The 18,976-nt window shown below is 44.4% G+C and overlaps 1 protein-coding gene across 1 annotated transcript in view; it reads left to right on the top strand.

The window, feature by feature from the left end:
• The window catches only part of TMEM260 (transmembrane protein 260), a 70,335-nt gene extending 69,439 nt beyond the window's left edge, over positions 1-896 (top strand). Inside the window, exon 16 of the mRNA XM_038544803.1 lies at positions 453-896. Coding sequence (XP_038400731.1) covers positions 453-494 — 42 coding nt within the window. The 3' untranslated portion in view covers positions 495-896. The remainder of the gene's footprint in view (positions 1-452) is intronic.
• The last annotated feature ends 18,080 nt before the right edge of the window (positions 897-18,976 follow it).

Genomic DNA, 18,976 nt, shown 5'->3' on the forward strand with positions numbered 1-18,976 from the left:
AAAGCAATATTTCCTATTTATGGCCTTAAGAATGGCAAATGGAGGCCTCTCTTTGAGACTACTTGCCTATTAAATTTGTGTCTAGGTGGTGGGGCTCCCTAGGTAAGTATGAATATACCTCGTGTATTGACTTGTCAAATGGTGCATAGATTCTTATGTACAGTATTTGTGCAGCAGTGGACCACTCTTTGAGAAAGCAATGAATATATATATATATATATATATATATATATATATATATATATATATATATATAGTGGCCCAGAGTACATGGGGTCATAATTATTTGAATTGCTAAAAACCATCAGTATGTGAAAAAAAACAACAAACTGACCTGAAACTTGGGCACAGTGGGCTTTGTTCCCAGATCTTTTATACTGAAGGATTCTTTCCTTTCTCTTGTGTGAGGTTAAACAAGTTGCTTTCTTTTTCTTTCTCTTGTCCTTGGCTAGGGCACAGACACCATAAAACCTGACAGAAGGGGTCTCCTTTAGTCTAACCCCCTGACATGGAAGAGCATGTGAGGGAGGTGACTTCTCATGCAGGATTTGGCCAGGATTCTCCCAGCAATGTCCCCGGAGTGCCGCGGGTTGGCAGGACGACAGGAACCCCACAAGGCCAACTTCTGCCTGGACTTTGGCCTGAGAAGCAAGTGGGAGCCAGCAAAACTGCCTGCCTCTCCACACGCGGCGGTGCCCTCCTGCCCAGCACCGAGTCTGGTGCACACCAGAGGGTGAGCAGGGCAGGGGACTGCAGCTCTGTGCCCTCTAACAACCCCCCACCCCAGCCCCATGGCCACTGATGGAAGCTATGCCCTGTTCTTACCGTTGACTTTCCTCTTTTGGGTTTCTCAAAAGTTCCCATTTAAAAGAATGCTTTTGTCCTGTTATTCAAAATAAAGCCTAAATGGAAGGGGATCAATTACTAGTAGACTTTCTTGAGATCTTCTAATAGAAATTGTGATATGTTATCTCTGTCCATATTCCTAGTATTTTCTGATGGTGGAACCATGGTGTTTACTTAGCCTTTATGATATCTAAAAGCCCATTTGGAGTGTTAGGGTGATTTTTTTTGATACCCTGCTGATTTCCTTACGTCATCAGGTTAGGTATAAAGACTAGTTTTTGTTGTGTGTGTGTGTGTGTGTGTGTGTGTGTGTGTGTGTTTTTAAGGTTTTATTTATCCATTTATGAGAGACACAGAGAGGCAGAGACATAGGCAGGGGAAGAAGCAGGCTCCATGTGGGGAGCCTGATGCGAGACTCGATCCCAGGACCCCAGAATCACAACCTGAGCCAAAAGCAGATGCTCTACCACTGAGCCAGGTGCCCCGAAGACTAGTTTTTTAAATGTGTATTTTAAAAGCTAAACAATGTGAATCCTTAATCAGTTCCCACCAGTATCCCTCGGAATTTAGAAATGTTAATACTTTTAATAGGAAAAAAAAATTTAATATCAAAGGTTGAAAAAAAATGGATTCTGTTACAGCAGATCCTTTTACTTTGTTTTAATGCTAGTATATTTTATAAATGCACCAATGTAGAGTATTACTGTTCTTCTAAGTGGCTCCAAGTCCTATGGTTAGGTGAAGAAAAAAAATTCCAGCCTAGGAAAAGCCACACTGCTTTATTCATTCTCATATTTTGTTGTGAATACAAAATCATTCTAGAGCTTATACTCACAAACAAATAAGTAATGTTTCCAGGGATTCTGGGAACATCTAAAGGCCAAGATCTTGGCACAGCATTACAGAGCAAACAGGGAGCTACAGATTTAGCAGCGATCATATTCAATGAAGACATCATTGTCAGTACCCTCTAAAGGTTTGTTTGATTTGGATCAGCATAGAATGGTGTAAAAAAAAAGCCTCAGAAATAGCACAATGTGCTTACCTGGATATAGGAAAGCAAACTAATAGGAAAATATCTTGAGAAAAGAATTTTTCTGGAAAAAATTCTGATTGCTCTTCAACACTGTAATGCATATCTGGTGGAAATCATATGTGCAGGAAAGGTTAGCTCATGTCATATTGCAAAAAGAAAAAAGTGGGAGGGAGAAATGGGTAGAGGTTCCAAAACTATAAACATGAAGCCTGCAATTATTGACCTATAAATGCAGTTATCTAGATCTTTGCCTCAGATCCCACGAATTATTGGTTGGAGTTAACAATGTGACTGGGGTTAGTGACATAGGTATTATGGTGATTTTAGAAAAGTTGAATTGCTAAGATTGAGGAACTTTCAAGATATGGATCGAACATTAAGGCAAATAACTGGCTCAGGTTTCTATCCTGGTGACCAGCTTCTCCAGCCACCCAGTCGTCTTGTCTTATACCTAGTTGCCATTAAGGGAGGATGATGTTAAATGACATTCTAATAAAAGATAAATAGAAATCCAAAGCTAAGATTTAACGCTTTCGTAATTTCAATTGTTTATAATTTGCTGTAAATCTACATAAGTAGTATTGGGGGAAAGAAGTACAATAGATGGAGTATAATCCTTATATTGGTAAGTTAATATATTATAGATTATAAACGAATAAGTGGACATTATGTCTTGTTTTTTTAAAATATGCACACATAATCATCTTCTGTTTAGAAGTGTTGCCTAAAAAGAGGTTATTTTCTAATATAACCTTTTAAAGAAGATATTTTGAGATTTCTCTCATCTCAATGAACTATTCCCTAGATGGTTGAACCATTGGAAGTACCTGTGAAGGGTATTTCCCTTGTTGCATATAGAGGAAAGTGTGAGCCATTAGACCCAAAAGGGAACACTCTTGGGAAGTGAGACCATTTTCTCATCGTGATGGGACCTACATGTGTCACCTGGTACCCTAGATCCTTGAGTATTGTTAAAGGCTCAGGAAATCCCAATGACATCCCAGCATGCCAAGATGTGAACTCAAAAACTAATCCAGAGGGCCATCTAGGATTTGATGACAGGGTAAAAGACGCAAGGACTAGAATCTTCTTACAACATCTCCCCTCAAGATGCGTTCCAGAAGAGGAAGGAAAACATTAGATAATTATAGTGCTTTCAGTGCTTTCAAAATTTAATACACAAAAAACAAGGGCTCTTTTAAAATACTGCAGCAGGGGCACCTGGGTGCGTCAGTCGGTTAAGTGGTCTGCCTTCAGCTCAGGTCATGATCTTGGGGTCCTGGGATTGAGCCCCCGCTCAGCAGGGAGTCTGCTTGTCCCTCTGACCCTCCTCCCATTCATACTCTCTCAAATAACATCTTTAAAAAAAAAAAAAAAAAAACTCTAGCAAAAGCTACAGAAACTTTAAAAGGGATTATTTATAAATTCAAGATGATTCATTTGTTAAAACACCAGGGTTCCTGTGACTAAAGAGTTAAAAGCCAGCCTAACAGGCAAGAAGTTTCAAAAAGTTTTGTTTCTAAAAGAATGTCAACCTTAAGTTCAACTATGCAGCAATTACAACAGGAAAGGTCACCTGGGGAGCACTTGTATTTAGCGGTTGTTTTTATTTAGTGTGTCATAATTTGTTCACTAAGATTAGAATGCATTCCTTCAATATGTGGACTGGTATCTACAGTTTTTATATTTTCCTTTCAGTTATTTTTTAAAGATTTATTTATTTATGCATGAGAGACAGAGAGAGAGAGAGAGAGGCAGAGACACAGGCCGAGGGAGAAGCAGGCTCCATGTCGGGAGCCTGACGCGGGACTCGATCCCAGGACTCTAGGACCGCGCCCTGGGCCAAAGGCAGGCGCCAAACTGCTGAGCCACCCAGGGATCCCCAGAATTCTTTTTCTTTAGATTTTTTTATTTACTAGAGAGAGAGTAAGCATAGAGGGCGAGGGAGAAGCAAACTCCCCACTGAGCAGGGAGCCCCATGCGGGACTTGATCCCAGAACCCTGGAATTATGACCTGAGCTCAAGGTAGACGCTTAACCAACTGAGCCACCCAGGCCCCTCAGTAATTAGAATTCTAACCACTAACCTGTGTGATCACCTGTGTTCCCCTTGAGACCATTCTTCAGAGTACAGGCTTGTGCCTGGTTATGGTGTTTGTCACCAGGGTCATGGAGTAAATCGAGTGGAAATTGACCATTTTTCTCTTAATGGAATAGAATAAAAATATCATGATGCATCCGATGTAACAAGGGTTAGTATTCTTTCATGCAACTTTCAGTTTTGTTCCTTATATATATGTGTGTGTGGTTGCGTGTATAACACATACATCATGCTGTGTATTGTGTGTGCATGTATAAAGCACTTGCATATGAATATATACATGTATGTGAACTAGGTCATAATATAAAATATATTTCTTAATGTGGGTCATAAAAAAGTATAAATTGGAAAGCCACTGGCTGAGGAGAATTCATCTCACTTTATTGAACATGAAAGCCAAAAAATTAGTAAGGGATCATCTAGTATAACTAGCACAACTAATCTAGTTTAGTGAATGAGGAAACAGTCCTACACTAAGTAAGTGACTTGATCTGTGTCACCCAGCTAGTCAATTGCAGAGCTGGGACTAGAGCATGAGCTTTTTGGCTCAATAGTTATTGAGTTATTTGGCTCAATAAGTGTGATTTCCATTACAGTTAAATAAAACCAGCTACATTCCACTGTCCACTGTGTGTCACATTAAAGCCCCCAAGTAATGTGACCATATTCAAATTATGATAAACCTTCCTAGAAGTAAATGGTATATAAAATTGAGAACTATGTTGTAGGATATCGTTTAAAAGCCATAAAATGAGCTGCTTTCTTCCCTTTCTCATGACCCCTGAGATATAATTTCTTTTTTTCCCTTCCCTTTTAGACAAAGCCTGTATTCCTGGCCTTTGACAGAGATTTCCCTACCCATTCTGGATTTAGGAACATATCCAAATTAAAATGCTTTAAGTGTAGTAAGAAAAACTCACTTTGGGGAGCCCGGATAGCTCAGTCAGTTAAGTGGCTGCCTTTGGCTCAAGTCATGATCTCCAGGTCCTGGGATGGAGTCCCAGCTCTCTGCTCAGTGGGGAGTCTGCTCCTCCTTCAGCCACCGTCCGCCACCCCCCCCCCCCCAATGTGTGCTCACTGTCTCTCAAAGTAATGGGTAAAATCTTTTAAAAAAGATTTCACTTTGAAATCTTGGAATTTGTTAGCATAATAGATTATATTCCAGCTGAATTAGCTAGTGAAAGCTCCATTTGAAAAATGTTGCACTAACTTATATATTCCTTACCCCTCCTAAGCAGGGTTCAAAACAATAGTATTTCTGTGTTTTGCCGAAGGAAATATATCCCAGGTCCACTGGAATGCTCATTGAGTTGAAAATTTGACTTTTCTTCCCAGAAACTAAGGCCAGTGTTCATGATTGTTCATGAACTAGAGCTAGTGTTCATGATTGTTCTATTTGGTTCAGCCACTCTATTATATTTTTTTAAAGTGTCTAGAAAGGCACACTCTTCTTTGGAGACCTAAATGTCTGGTTTCCTAATTGTGAACATTACCGATTCAGTGTTTAGGTAAAAGTGATTTCTTCCAAATTGGCTCTTGAGTCATATATATGATTTGTAAAAAATATATAATAACAGTAATATGAATATTATTGTTGGTTATAAAACAATTAATTCTATTTAGTATCCATTGAATGACTGCAGCAATCTGAAATCACCTAAATTTCCTGCAGTTACTGTCAGAGTTGGAAGTAGTTTGGCAGGACATCTCTGAGTGGCTCAGCGGTTTAGCGCCTGCCGTCAGCCCAGGGTGTGATCCTGGAGTCCAGGGATCAAGTCCCACATCAGGCTCTTTGCATGGAGCCTGCTTCTCTCTCTGCCTCTCTGTGTGTCTCTCATGAATAAATAAATTAAATCTTAAAAAAAAAAAAAAGGAAGTAGTTTGGCCTTTTGTCTTTGGGAGGCAAATACATTTGGTATGACCCATGAGACAAAGACCACACAAACCATGCTGCATGCACTCTTGGCATGTGATAAAGGTGACCCATGTCACAGGCTCAGCATTTATGTGACAGTACTTTTCTCCTTTTCCATTGCCAGTGTGAACAGGTAGTTGATCTACAGAACCAGAAGCTGTTGAATTCTATGAGCTAATAACAAGGTAATGTGTGAACAAAGCAATTGTAGGAAGCTACACAAGAATCAAAACTAGAACTTTATTTTAAACCAGTTTCATGAAATGTTGGTAAGATGGAGATTCTATGTTCCTTTTTTATTACAGTGCAGGATTGTTACAGGATTAAATAAATACCTTAGCAAAAACTTTTGTCTTGCGCCCAAAAGCATCCATCACAATGTGTCATTTCTCCCAGGAACTTGCGATGGCCTCCCACTAAGGGAAGGGCAGCCCTAGTTCTGATTGGATGAAGAGGAACGTGCAAGGATGTGTGCCTGGTGTGCTCATTTTGTCCCTAAAAGAGCAAAGAGCAGAAGCTTAGTCCTTCCCGACTCTTTCATTCACTCTCCTAGGTTACACATTGTTCCAGAAAGCACAGGCCTTTTGCAAATTGCACTAGAGGCACTATATGGTATCGTGTCCAGAGCTAGACTCCCAGCTCTGCCATTTACTAGCTGGATGACTTGGAGCAAGTGTCTCTGTGCCTTAATTTCCTTTTTTGTAGAATGGGGATCTAAGAGATTCACCTGATTCACCTGATGATAGGTCTGGTGAATGAAGGATGAAGTGGCTTGCTATGTATAAAGTGCTTCGAAGAGTACCTGGCACAGTCCAACTACTCAGTGCCAGCTGTTGTCATTAACACCCCAGTAAAACCAGCTCTCATCCATTTATTACACCAGAGTAAAACAAGTCTAAAGAGCCTCATGCTGCTTTGCTTCTCTCTTGTATATTTTTAAAAAGTCCTCACTAAATATGTGTCTGGAAAACTTAAATAGTTCAATTTAAATTACAATGATAGGGCAGCCCTGGTGGCTCAGTGGTTTAGCGCCACCTTCAGCCCAGGGCGTGATCCTAGAGTCCGGGATCAAGTCCCATGTCAGGCTCCCTGCATGGAGCCTGCTTCTCCCTCTGCCTGTGTCTCTGCCTCTCTCTGTCTCTGTGTCTCTCATGAATAAATAAATAAAATCTTGGGAAGCCTGGGTGGTTCAGCGGTTAAGCATGTGCCTTCAGCCCAGGGCGTGATCCTGGAGACCCAGGATCGAGTCCCGCGTCGGGCTCCCTGCATGGAGCCTGCTTCTCCCTCTGCCTCTGTCTCTGCCTCTTTTTCTCTGTGTCTCTCATGAATAAATAAATAAAATCTTTAAATAAATAAATAAATAAATAAATAAATAAATAAATAAATAAATAAAATCTTTAAAAATTAAGTAAATTACAATGATAACTATAAATGTGTTAATTTAATTTATATGGAAAACTGGCAGTTGTAAGAGAATAACCAAGAAGCACTGAGCAGATGAAGAGTTGAAATCAGTACCATTAATAAGCAACACATCTAAGCCTGTGAAGGTGTGCATGCACATGGGCACACATGCAAATACAACCTATTCCATGTGACTCCAGGATCATGATGGTCCTTCCCTCTTCCTGTTGGCTTCCCCAAAGCATGGTCCATGGAAGGAAGCTTCAACATTACTACCATTTGCCTTCTCTCCCAAAACTTAGATTTTGCCATCTACACATTTGATATGGATCTGATTCTACCTTCCCCAAAACCAATGTGGATTCTGTTGGTCCCAGAGACCTCTCAAAGAATAGTCTTCTCCCAACACACCTTCTTAGAGCACTTAGAGGACTGACATGGGGCAGAAAGCTTGGAGTCCTGAACTCAAGACCGCTGCTGGGCTTTTAAAACTAGGCTTGGGACAGAGTCATAGAGTTCCCAGAGGCGATGAGTGGAGTGCCCATCAATATGTTTTGCAGATGAGTACTGCATCCATTCACTTTTTTTTTTTTTTTTTTTTTTACCAAAACACATTTTTTGAGTTCCTACAAAGTGCCAGGCCTGGGTACTAGGTTTTCTGAGGGAGGGGGGAACCAGACAAGGACCTGGCCCCTATGGAGCTTCCATTTGCAGGGAGAAGAAAGCCAAAATGCAAATCTTAAAAATCTGCCCAAGGATCCTTTTTTCTCCACCACTACTATTCTTTAACCCCACTGAGAATATCAGACCTGTTTTTTCACTGTTACAAATGCTGATTGGAAACTGTTTACTGCCACCCCCTCCATACAAATGAACAAGTTCCCACCCATGGAGAGGTCTGCATCTCATTCTCAGGTTATCTAGAGCCCTGCTGAGTCCACAGAGGGCTGCACTGGACCCACTGCCATGTGGTCCTCCTCTTCCTAAACCCCTTTACCCCACCACTGGCCACAATACTCTGCCTTCCCTGGCTATCCCTTGTCCTGCAAATTTCAATGGCACCGGATTAAAGGAACACTAGTCAGTAGAGCATGTGGACTCCTGATCTTCAGATTGTGAGTTTGAGCTCCATGTAGGGTGTAAAGAGGACTTAAAAAAAAAAAAAAACTAAACTAAACTAAGACTAGTGCTGTCCACATATAGCAAAGAAATGTTCTCACTTCCATTGCCACCCTTAGTAACAGAGAAAGGAGGAGAGAGGTCAGAGAAGCCTGTCAAGTGTTCCTAGGCTGGGTGCCTACCTCTCCTGAGACCCACCACTAAGTTTCTAGAGGTGTACTGATTCATTCGGACCTTCCACATGTGCCCTCAGTTAGCCTCACTGCAGGAAAGGAACAGGTCCCACGTCTACAGAGCAGTGAGAAGCAATCAGCGCCTCTGTAGTGTTCTTGCTCAAAATATATAACCTTGTGACAAAACCTCACACAAACCCAAATGGTGGGACACTTCACCAACACTCTTCAAAAGTGTCAAAGTCATGAAAGGCAAGGAAAGACAGAATATTCCAGATTAAAGGACACTAAAGAGACATGACAGCTAAATGCAATATGGGATCTGGCTCGGGTCCTAGAACAGAAGAACAATATTAGTGGAAATATTGGTGAAATTCGAATTGAAGTTTGTAGCATAGTTAACAGTATTGCACTAACAGTTTCTTGGTTTGGTTCCTTGTACTGTGATTATGTAAGACCTTAAATTAGGTAAAGTTTGGTGAAGGGTATTCAAGAGCTTCCTGAACTATCTTTGCAACTTTTCTGTGATTCTAAAATTATTTCAAAATAAAAACGTGTTTTTTTTATTTTTTAACTTCTTTAAAGGCAAAGTGCTCCTAGTCCCACTTTCTCCTCATCATTCTGTGTTGCCTGTTTTAAGCTTCAAGATGAACAGCATTTAGAACAGTGGTCTTTACTACTTGGGCTCACCAATGATCAAGAGACAAGTTCTTTAAGGACAGAGGCCACAGGCATGCCACCAGCCCTGCCATTAGGGTAGGTGGCCCTCGTTGGCTCTGGCCCTGAGCTCCCCCCTAGCAGCTGTCCATTGGCACCTGGGTGAGGACTGGGCATCTCCAGGGAGCCTTTGGCTCGGTTTCCAGCATCTTAGGGAGGCTCAGCAGAGGTCTGTGGGATTAAATTCCCTGCAAGCCACTGGACTCACCCAGTTTAAAGACAGCAGGATCTAGTCTCGGATTATTCCTGTGGTCCCGGTTTCTCTCTTCAGGCAGTCACTACAGGAGAAGAGGGAGTGAAAGAGAAGCCCCCTTAATACCCTAATTCTTTCCGAAGATGATTCAGGTTTTTGTAGCTTCATTAGCATTTGCAGATAGAAATACATTTTAAGTGGCATTATGCTAAGTAATTATTCTTACAGGATGTGAAATTAAACACATTTTACTCAGCATGAAATTATTCCTGCCACGTACTGAGTTTGGTGACAGCTTGAGAGTTTGGACAGTGGGTTGCAAGAAGGGGAGAAGCAATCGATGTATTAAAAAAGAAATCCAACCCCAAATATTCCACCAAAGGTAAGTCCTTGTAGCGAAATAATTTTGGCTGGATGGAATATTAAACCTGCTACTATAAATTTCACGCCTTGCATTCCTAAAGCAGATGCAGTGTGATGAAGCCAAAAATTAATTGGAAATAATGCGACTTGCCTTGTGTACTCTATCCAGCAGAGGGCATAGCAGATAAGCGTTGTGTGCGTTGGTGACTTAGCGACTGATAAGGCTTGTTTGTAATTGCTTCTGTAAAGATATGTAGCAACATGCTTGGATGCTTATTTACATTTAGGAATGTGGTTCAGAATAGGAGGTTTAGATTTATAACTCTGTTTTTGTCTGTCAATACATGGGAGACTTTTGGTTGTTGCGAGCATTATATTTACCAATGCGCAATGTTAAATTGCTGGATTTAATTGTTACAGTACAGTGAATTATTCTATTATTTCTTACTTTTTTATCCTAAGGAAAATTCAAACTTTCCAGGCTTTAGGGCAGGATAAAATGGCTCTGAGCATGTCAACGTCTCAAGAGCACATTATTTTCTTATTGGATTGTATTAACTTTACAGATGGAAATTTGAAGGAGAATTAGAAGGCTTAGGGATGGGAAATTTGGAGAAGAAAAGAATAATGTCTTAAGATTTCTGGAGGGGTTAACTGGTAAGTCATTTTGAAAGCTGCTGATGCTAATTCTCATAGCAAGAGACATAGCAGACCCTAAAATTATCAGGAGCGAGGCACAGAATCGCTAAGAAGGAAGAGAATCTTGTGTCACACTCTGCATTTTCAAAGGATTATTCAGGTTTCTTCTCTCTTCTTCTCTCTCCTTCTCAATACCTGCTATAACTGGCACAGATTTTTCTTGTGTAAACTCCTAATAGGGCAGCTTTCCACGATGGAGGCAAAGGGTGTTTGGCAGTTCCACTTAGTTTAAAACACAAACGGTTTTATGCGTCAGATGCACCTTGCGACCTGAAAGGACAATGAATGACATGGCATATACAAACAAACACCAGAAGTGCAGTAACCTGCAGCGAAAGGGACAGCTGTGGGGATGGGGCATAGCAGAAGGGAACCCAACAGGCCATGGTGCTAACGGGAAAGGCGTAGGCCTGCCTCCTGCGGGCACATCAGCCACCTCCCTAGGGGTGGCCAAGAATGGGCAAATGCAGGGGTCCTGCCCACATGTGTGATCTGGCATCAGCTGGTGGGCCCGGCACCCCAGGCCCCGCCACAGACTCTTCTCCCTCTAGAGCTCCTCCCCACCATTTTGGAGCTTTGCACACACCCCCAGCGCAGGGGCACCCCGTGGGGAAATAGGCTGGGGAAGAAACTCACCACAGAGCTGGCCTCTGGGTGGGTGGGTGGGGGGAACCAGGAGTGAGGGCTCAGGGGTAACGGGAGATTCGCTGTGTGTCCTTTCCAGCTGCAAAGTTTATGCCTTGAACAAGTGTTGACTGATCTTAAAATTGTAGCGAAATGGAACCCACACCTACAGATAAGGAGAGACTTGCCCATTCCTAGACCTGTTCTTGTCAGCCTCTCCCCCTGCTGTGGGAACTACTCTCTCCTTTTCATATAGGAATAATGGCCCTTTCTCCTGGGCATGTGCTCTCCTGCAGACCTTGTGATCCATCATGTCTCCTTGGAAACTTCGGTGTGTCATTTAGAGTGCAAGGTTTCCTTACAAATGGACTCCTCCCATGTGTATGTGTTGTGGGAATAGTTGATGACACTGAAGGAATGTGAAAGTTAGGGTCTCCAGAGCTCTGCCTCCCACTCATGCCTCAAAATTCTAGTGGTGGTGCTGTCACAGAATATCATATACACACCCAAAATGGCAAAAGCCTTGGCTTCTATATAGCTGCAGCTGCCAATTAGATGACCTTTGAGATCTTTCTAATCAGAAACTATATTTAATATTGAGAATAAGTACCCCCATGGCATATGATCGGGCTCCTGTTGCAAAGGACAGAATGCATGCCAGCTAGGGAAGCAAGAGAGGGACTGTTACAGGTACTAAATGGTTCTCAGGATTGCAGGGAGTTCTGAAGAGTCAGGCTCATTAACTTTCCAGAATGACCTCAGCACTGCTCTGCAGAACCTGAGCACCATCAAAGCTATAGTCTTCCACAACCAGGAAGTTCTCTGTCAAAATTGGAAGCTACTACTCCTGCCTTCAACTCCAGAACCTCAACATCACTGTCAACCTCAGGAAGCAACCATGGTCGGGAGGTCCCTGTACCTGCTATAACGGGATCCACCCCAGTGCCCACTAGAATCCATGTCAGCAAATGGCTGGCCCACCGCTGCTCTCAACATTCGAAAAGCTAGTGATTAGATACAGGGAAACGTAATGTGCCTGACTGGGCTTGCCAGCAAAATGAGCAGAAATGAGGGCTATGTCTTGCTCTTGCCTTACAAATCCCATGGAGTGCATCTAAAAGGCTGAGCCATGCTCACATCTGAAACTCCACCTGCAAGGGCATCTGGGAAATGCAGTTTTTATTTCCCAGCCTCCACAGTACAGAAAGCGTTTGAGAAGGTAGAGTTGGAGTAAATATGGAACATTAACACACTATATTTGCTACACTCCAATTACAGAGAAGACATGCTTTTTTTAAGAAGCTTATTAATAAACTGTACACAAGAACAAATAGGTTTTTTTAACTAAAAAATAAATGTGCACTCAGAAATGGACAAACCAGTAATGCAGGATTGTTCCAAGAGGAATTTATAGGTACTGAGGTCGGCACAAAAAGGGCAGAGGGGGGTGGGAATTATTTTATTTTCTCTGTTCTAGCAATAGAGGAATTAGCAAAGATCAATGTGTTGTGTCTCTTTCTGTGATGGTAATCAGTACATGATGAGAACATGGAGCAGAAGGGCAAGAAGCAGCTGATTTTACCCACTAATGACATGGAGGCTGGTGGGTACTTTCCCGCTGTGAAGACTAGAAGTGAGAAAGGGAACAATTGCATCGTTTATGGAATGGATTAGAGATATAAAGTGGTCATGGCCGTCCGTAGGAATTGGGTCTGCATGCGTGAGCAATGGAATCAACATGCTTCCAAAAAGATCAGAGGGCCTGCCTATAGGAAAGAAACACAAAACAGAAACCAGAGCTCCTTCCCCATCCATCGTCACTTGAGAAGCCAAGTTAGGACATCATGGGCAGTGAGTGGAAGTCCATCCTTGGGACATTGCTGGAAGGTACTTAAGGAAGTACCCCTCAAGTATCAGAACTAGGATGATGCTACAGGAAAAGAAGAGCTTAAAAAAAGAATTTCTGGGAACTCAAAATCAAATGACCAAGAAACTCCAATACATACACCATCCCAAGGCTTTCAGAAGCTGGAAGGCCCCTTCAAAAGAAAAGCAACACCTACAACTGAATAAAAGAGACCAAGGATCGCAGAAGAGACAGGAGGCAAAGGATGCAGCAAGACACGGCAGAGATTATCCTGGGCGAACCTCACAAAGCTTAATGTGATTTCAGATGGACACTCACAAGTCCATCCAAGAACGAGAGCAAGAGCAGACAGCAGTGTCTGGACAGCCACGCAGAGTGCGGTTGCCTGATGTCACCAGAATAAAGTGCAGTCGCATTGTGCCTGGAGGGCAAGTGGGATCACCCCCTCTAAAGCTCCGAGTTACTTAAGGCCTTCAGCATAGGCATGAACTGTTTTACTCATTTAACAGATTGTGGGGTTTTTTGAGCATTCATTATATGTCAAGTAATTTGAAAACCAAAGGTAATGGTACATCAGGGGGTTTATAGTTTTAGAGGGCCACAGGTAAGCAAAGAAGCAATTACATTACAATGTGGTGACTTGCTGTAGTAAAGGCAGCATAGAGAATTATGGGGCACACTTACCCAGACTCAGAGTGGGAGGCTGTGCCAGGGAGGGGCCTGGGAAGAGGTGGGGGAGAGGCCTGGGGGAGGAGAGTTAGCCAGCGGAGGAGGGGAGGCAGCTCGAGCAGCAGGAGAGTTGCCCAGAGTATTGCTGGAAGAGCAGAGCAAGTGCAAAGCCTTGGAGGGGAGAGAGACAGAGAATGGCGCTGTCCGGAATGTAAAAGAATTCTGGCTGGTGAGATGCAGAACTGGAAGTGGAAGAGGCAGGAAGGAACATGAAGCAGTGTCATGGATCGGCTCAGAAGGGATCTTAGGAGCCTCATTAAAGAGTTTGGATTGTATCTTGAGGGCAAAGGGACCCTACTGGAAGTTGCAAACTGGGGTGGGATGCCTTGTGAATGTAGAGGGATCACGGTGACAGCGGTGGAGGTAATAGCCCCGGAGCAGAGGCAGGGCGGGCAGAAGAGAAGTCCACGGGAGGTGATTGCCATCGGGTAGAGGTTCGGGCATGGCCTGAGCTGGGGGGCAGTGGGCATGAACGGAACGTGCGTGTCCTGGGGAGCCACAAGCCCTCCAGCAACCCCCGTAAGCTTGGTCTCGCACCCCCAGTACAACGAGCTTCTCTCCTTTCAACTCCAGCCCCCTTTCCCCACCTCTTAACTGTCTAATATGTAGTTGAGAAAACAGAAGGCATTAGAAAGGATTTCTCTCTCCATCACCATCAGATCCACCTTGCTTCTGTGCCCATTTTCCCCTTTTATGGGCATGACACCACCTCTCATCACATGCCAACCCCATGATAACCTGAAATCCTGTGCTGGCCGCCTTCTCCAGGACTCTGCTCCTTAGTGTCTCTTCTGCATCACTGGTGTCTCATACCCTCTCTGTCTCTGTCTCTCTTTCTCTCTCTGCCCTCCTTCCATGATCCAGCTCTGCCTTTCTCTCCAAGCTCCCTCCTCTGGGTCCTTTCACATTTCAGCCTCACTAGCTCCAAATGTTCCAAGCCCTTTGCTGCCTGAGGGCCTGTAATTAAGATGAAGTCATCCTGGATTAAGGTGGGCTGTAAATCCAATGACAGGTGTCCTTAGAAGAAGAGGAGAGAACAGACAAATATACATACACAGAGCAGAGAAGGCCATGTGAAGATGGAGGCAGACATTAGAGTGGTGCCTCTACCAGCCCAGGAGCCAAGGAGTGCCAGCAACCACAGCAGCTGGGAAGAGGCGAGGGAAAACCCTTTCCTGGAGCCTTCAGGGGGAGCATGGCCCTGCTGACACCTTGATTACTGACTTCTGGCCTCTAGAACTATAAGAATAAAATTTTGTCGTTTTCAGCCACCCAGTTTGTAATTTGCTATGGCAGCCCTAGGAAATGAAGACCCCATTCTTCCCTGACCCATCCCTTCTCAGCCCTGTGTCTTCCTCAGGAGGTCCTCCCTGGCCACTTTATTATAGATTTCTCTTGTATTTTTTCTTTGTTGAAACTAGTTCATTTTCTTTATAGCCCTAATCGTGAGAGGAAATCACGTATTTATTGGCTCATTTTTGTTTTTATCGGCTCTTTCCCACCCTAAACTTTAAGCAGCAAGAGGGCAGGGATTGTTTCTGTTTACCTCTCTAATCCTGGTCTGAAACTTGGTAAGTGTTTAGTAATATTTGGTGAATGGGTGAAAAAATGAATGAAAGGATGGATGAGTGTCTATTCAGACACTAGAATGGACAGGATTCATTACTGGCTAGATGGGAGGGGAGGGGATAGGGATTCCAGGTTTTGGCTAGAGTCAGGGATTTGGGCACCCTTCATTGGGTTGCAGAACACTGGAAGAGCAAGTTTGGGGAAAGATAATGAGTTCAGTTTCAGACTTTTGAGTCTGAGGTGCTAGCCCACTCAAAAATAGAAGCCAACCAACTGGTATCCCTGTTTCTGTCTGCCCCACTCCACCTCCACCCTGCCCCCATCTGTTTGTAATACAGCAACCAGCATGAGCCTTTATATATATATATTTTTTTTTAAGATTTTATTTATTTGAGAGAGAGAGAGAGAGCATGAGTTGGGGGCAAGGGCAGAAGGAGAAGCAGACTCCCCACTGAGCCCCAACGTGGGGCTCGATCCCAGGACCCCAGGATCATGACCTGAGCCAAAGACAGATGCCTAACCGACTGAGCCACCCAAGTATGAGCCTTTAAAAACATGGGCAGATGACATCGCCCTCTGCTCACCACTTTCCAGTGGCTCTAGCATACTATTTATTTTGTCTATTTATTGCCTGGCTTCCTCTACTCTGGTAAAATAGATGCTCCATGAAATCAGGGCTTTCTGTCTGTTTTGTTCATTACTACATATCCAGTACAGACAATCGTGTCTGGCAGCTAGGAGTCCTCAAGAAAATGTTTGTTGAATGAAGGAATGAGATTGCGTGAGGAATCTGGATTAATGAGTCTGGCTGTTGGGAGTGAGTTCTGGGCTAAGGATGAGCCCTGGAGGCCGTGGACACCTGGATGGTGTGAAAAGCCTCTGGGGCACATGTGATCTCCCGCAGGTGGGGCGGAGAGTAGGACAGAGCCCAGAGGGTCCTGAAAGAAGGGCGGAGAAAGTGGTGCCCTGGAAGGAGACCAGGAAGCAGCAGCCCATGTGGCATCAAATGACCAAGGGGAGAGAGCACGGCAGGGAGGAAGGGCCCATGGTCAAGTGTGGTGGAGGGGAAGCAGCCCAAGAACGGGGGCCTCTCGGGAGGCAAGGGGGCCGATTCCTGGAGGAGGGCTAGGGGTCAACAGGGAGGTTTTGGTGTAACGACAGGAGATGGCAGAGGCAGCTTGAGTGCCGCAGAGGAGCAAGTGAAGAGAAACTTGTGGATTCAGCTGAGACTGAGGCGCCTGAGCCAGCAGAGAGAACAGGGAGAGGCAGAGACTAGTCCTCCCGGGGAGCACGAGTCGCGGAGCAGGAGTCGCAGAAAAACGGGCAGCAGCTTGGAACCGTAAGGGCTTGTTTCTCGTTCACGCATCTGCAATGAGACTGGGGTTCGGCTGATCAGGTGGGAGACTGCTGGCTTCCGATCCAGGCTGTGCAGAGCACCTCTCATTTTTCTGGGCCCGGGGGAGCACGGTGCTCTCATGGCAATGGCAGAAGCCAGCAGAGAGAGCCCAGCCGCACAAGCAGGTTCTAGCCTTTGCTGACATCCCGGGGTTAGAGCAAGTCACTTGGCCAAGCTCAAGGTCAAGAGGTGGGGGGAGAGACACTAAGCCCCCAAAGGCAAGGCTGTGAAGGGGGGGAGCAGGTGAAGAATGGAGACAATGATGGAGCCTGGGGGGGTGGGGGGGGCTAGCATCACCATGTTTATTGCCACCAGCCCTGGTGCAGTCGCGTACCTCCCAACCAGCCTCACGGCCTCCAAGTGGTCCCGCGAGACACCAGGTTCAGCTTCCGCACATGGCGCTGCCATGATGTCGCTCCTCTTTCCAAACCCTGCCTGCGAGATAAAGCCCAAAGTCCTGAGCCAGGTAGCCGAGGCCCCAAACCCAGCCGGTCACATTCTGGGGACCGAATATGACACCCCAGCTGCCGCAGGCCCTCTTCACGCCTGCCCCTGCCCACCAGGGAGCGGTGTAGCCTCTGAGGCCCCAGTAACTTAGAACTGATCCTCACTTTCTCCCTAATTTGAAGGCACCCTTCTCTGTGGCCTGAAGTTTGCATTCTTGTACCTTGGTCACAGTTTTGCTTCCTGGAGCACACTGGGTGAATCCACTACTGGGCTTCTGATAGTACTTTCCATATTTTATCAAGCACAAAGCCTCCCTCAGTCTTCTCCAGGTAAGACACAACTCCTCTCAGGGAACCTGGATGGCTCAGCTGGTTGGATGTCTGCCTTCAGCCCAGGTCATGATCCCAGGGTCCTAGAATCGAAACCTGTGTGGAGCTCTCTGCTGCGTGGGGAGCCTGCTTTTCCCTCTCCCTCTGCCTGCCGCTCCCCCTGCTTGTGCTCTCTCTCTCTCTCTCTCTGTCAAATAAATAAATAAAATCTTAAAAAAAAAAAAAAAAAGACAACTAATCTCTTCAAATACACACCTCCCTCCACCTTACCAAAAAAAGACCAGAAAAAAGACCACAGGGTCATACCACCCATCGTGGTCACTTCTGGGGCCATGGGGTTAAAGGTCAACGTTCTGCTTGAAAGGTGGCTTCCAGAAATGGATCCAAATCCACAAGTGTAAGCTGAGTAGCACAGAGGCTAGGTAGGCAGTGAATTGGCCCCTCCTTTTGCTGACTGCTGGGTCAGATCAGCAAGCCTCAGCTGAACCTACTCTCCACCCAGCCAAGAGCATTAACCACTGCCTCACTGCTATTTAAATAGCAGAGAGTAAGTAAATAAATAAATAGCAGAAAGACAGTTTCCATTCCAAAAATAATGTACTTATTTTATAGAACCCTTTCAAATTTTCCTAACTTAGAAAACTGGGAGGTATCTTGACGTCAAATAAAGAAAATTCATGAGTTTCAGAGTCCAATAGAATTGGGTTTGAACCCAGACTCTGGCACCTATTAAGTTTGTGACCTTAGGCAAGTGATGACCTCCAACCCGCCTCAGTTTTCTCACCTCTAAAATGGCAATATTGATATCTACCCCCACCCCAGGATTGCATGAACATTAAATTATGTAATACAATATCGGGTGCCTTCTCTTGACCTGTTATACTCACTGAGCCTTTGCTTCTTCGAGGGCAGCTCTGAAACACAGGGGATGTGCCCTGCCCTGGGCAGGAGGAGCCCTGGATCCTTCATCACAGCATGAGAGTTGTGAATTCTGTTTGACACCATCCTTATGGCTAATGTGCACATCAGATGCAATGCAGGTGGAAGTGTCTTAAAAAAGGTAAGCACTTAATAATATTAGAAAATAAAATATTGTTTATTTTCATTTAGCCAGCAGATATTTAAAGTGCATCTGTTGTGGGCCAGACACGATACTAGGCAGAGAGGATGCAGTAGCGTGAAACCTAACAATGGCCTCCTCTGCCACACGGAGGTTTTAAGGAGACTGGATCCAGTGTCTCCATTTATTCATGTGGTTGGAGAATCTTTTCAATCCTTCTCTTTTTTTGACAGACCTTACTAGATTTAGCTCGGCTTTTCCGGCAGACCAGCCCCCGGTCAGAAATGAACTCCCTACCAGGCTACTGTCTGGGCTGTCTGTGATGAAGCCACCAGCAAATACTAGGAATTCTGTTCTTCTAAAGTCCTTAGTTTGAATAGCAACTCTGCC

This window comes from Canis lupus, chromosome 8 (genome assembly GCF_011100685.1).
Source record: "Canis lupus familiaris isolate Mischka breed German Shepherd chromosome 8, alternate assembly UU_Cfam_GSD_1.0, whole genome shotgun sequence".
Lineage (NCBI taxonomy): Eukaryota > Metazoa > Chordata > Mammalia > Carnivora > Canidae > Canis > Canis lupus.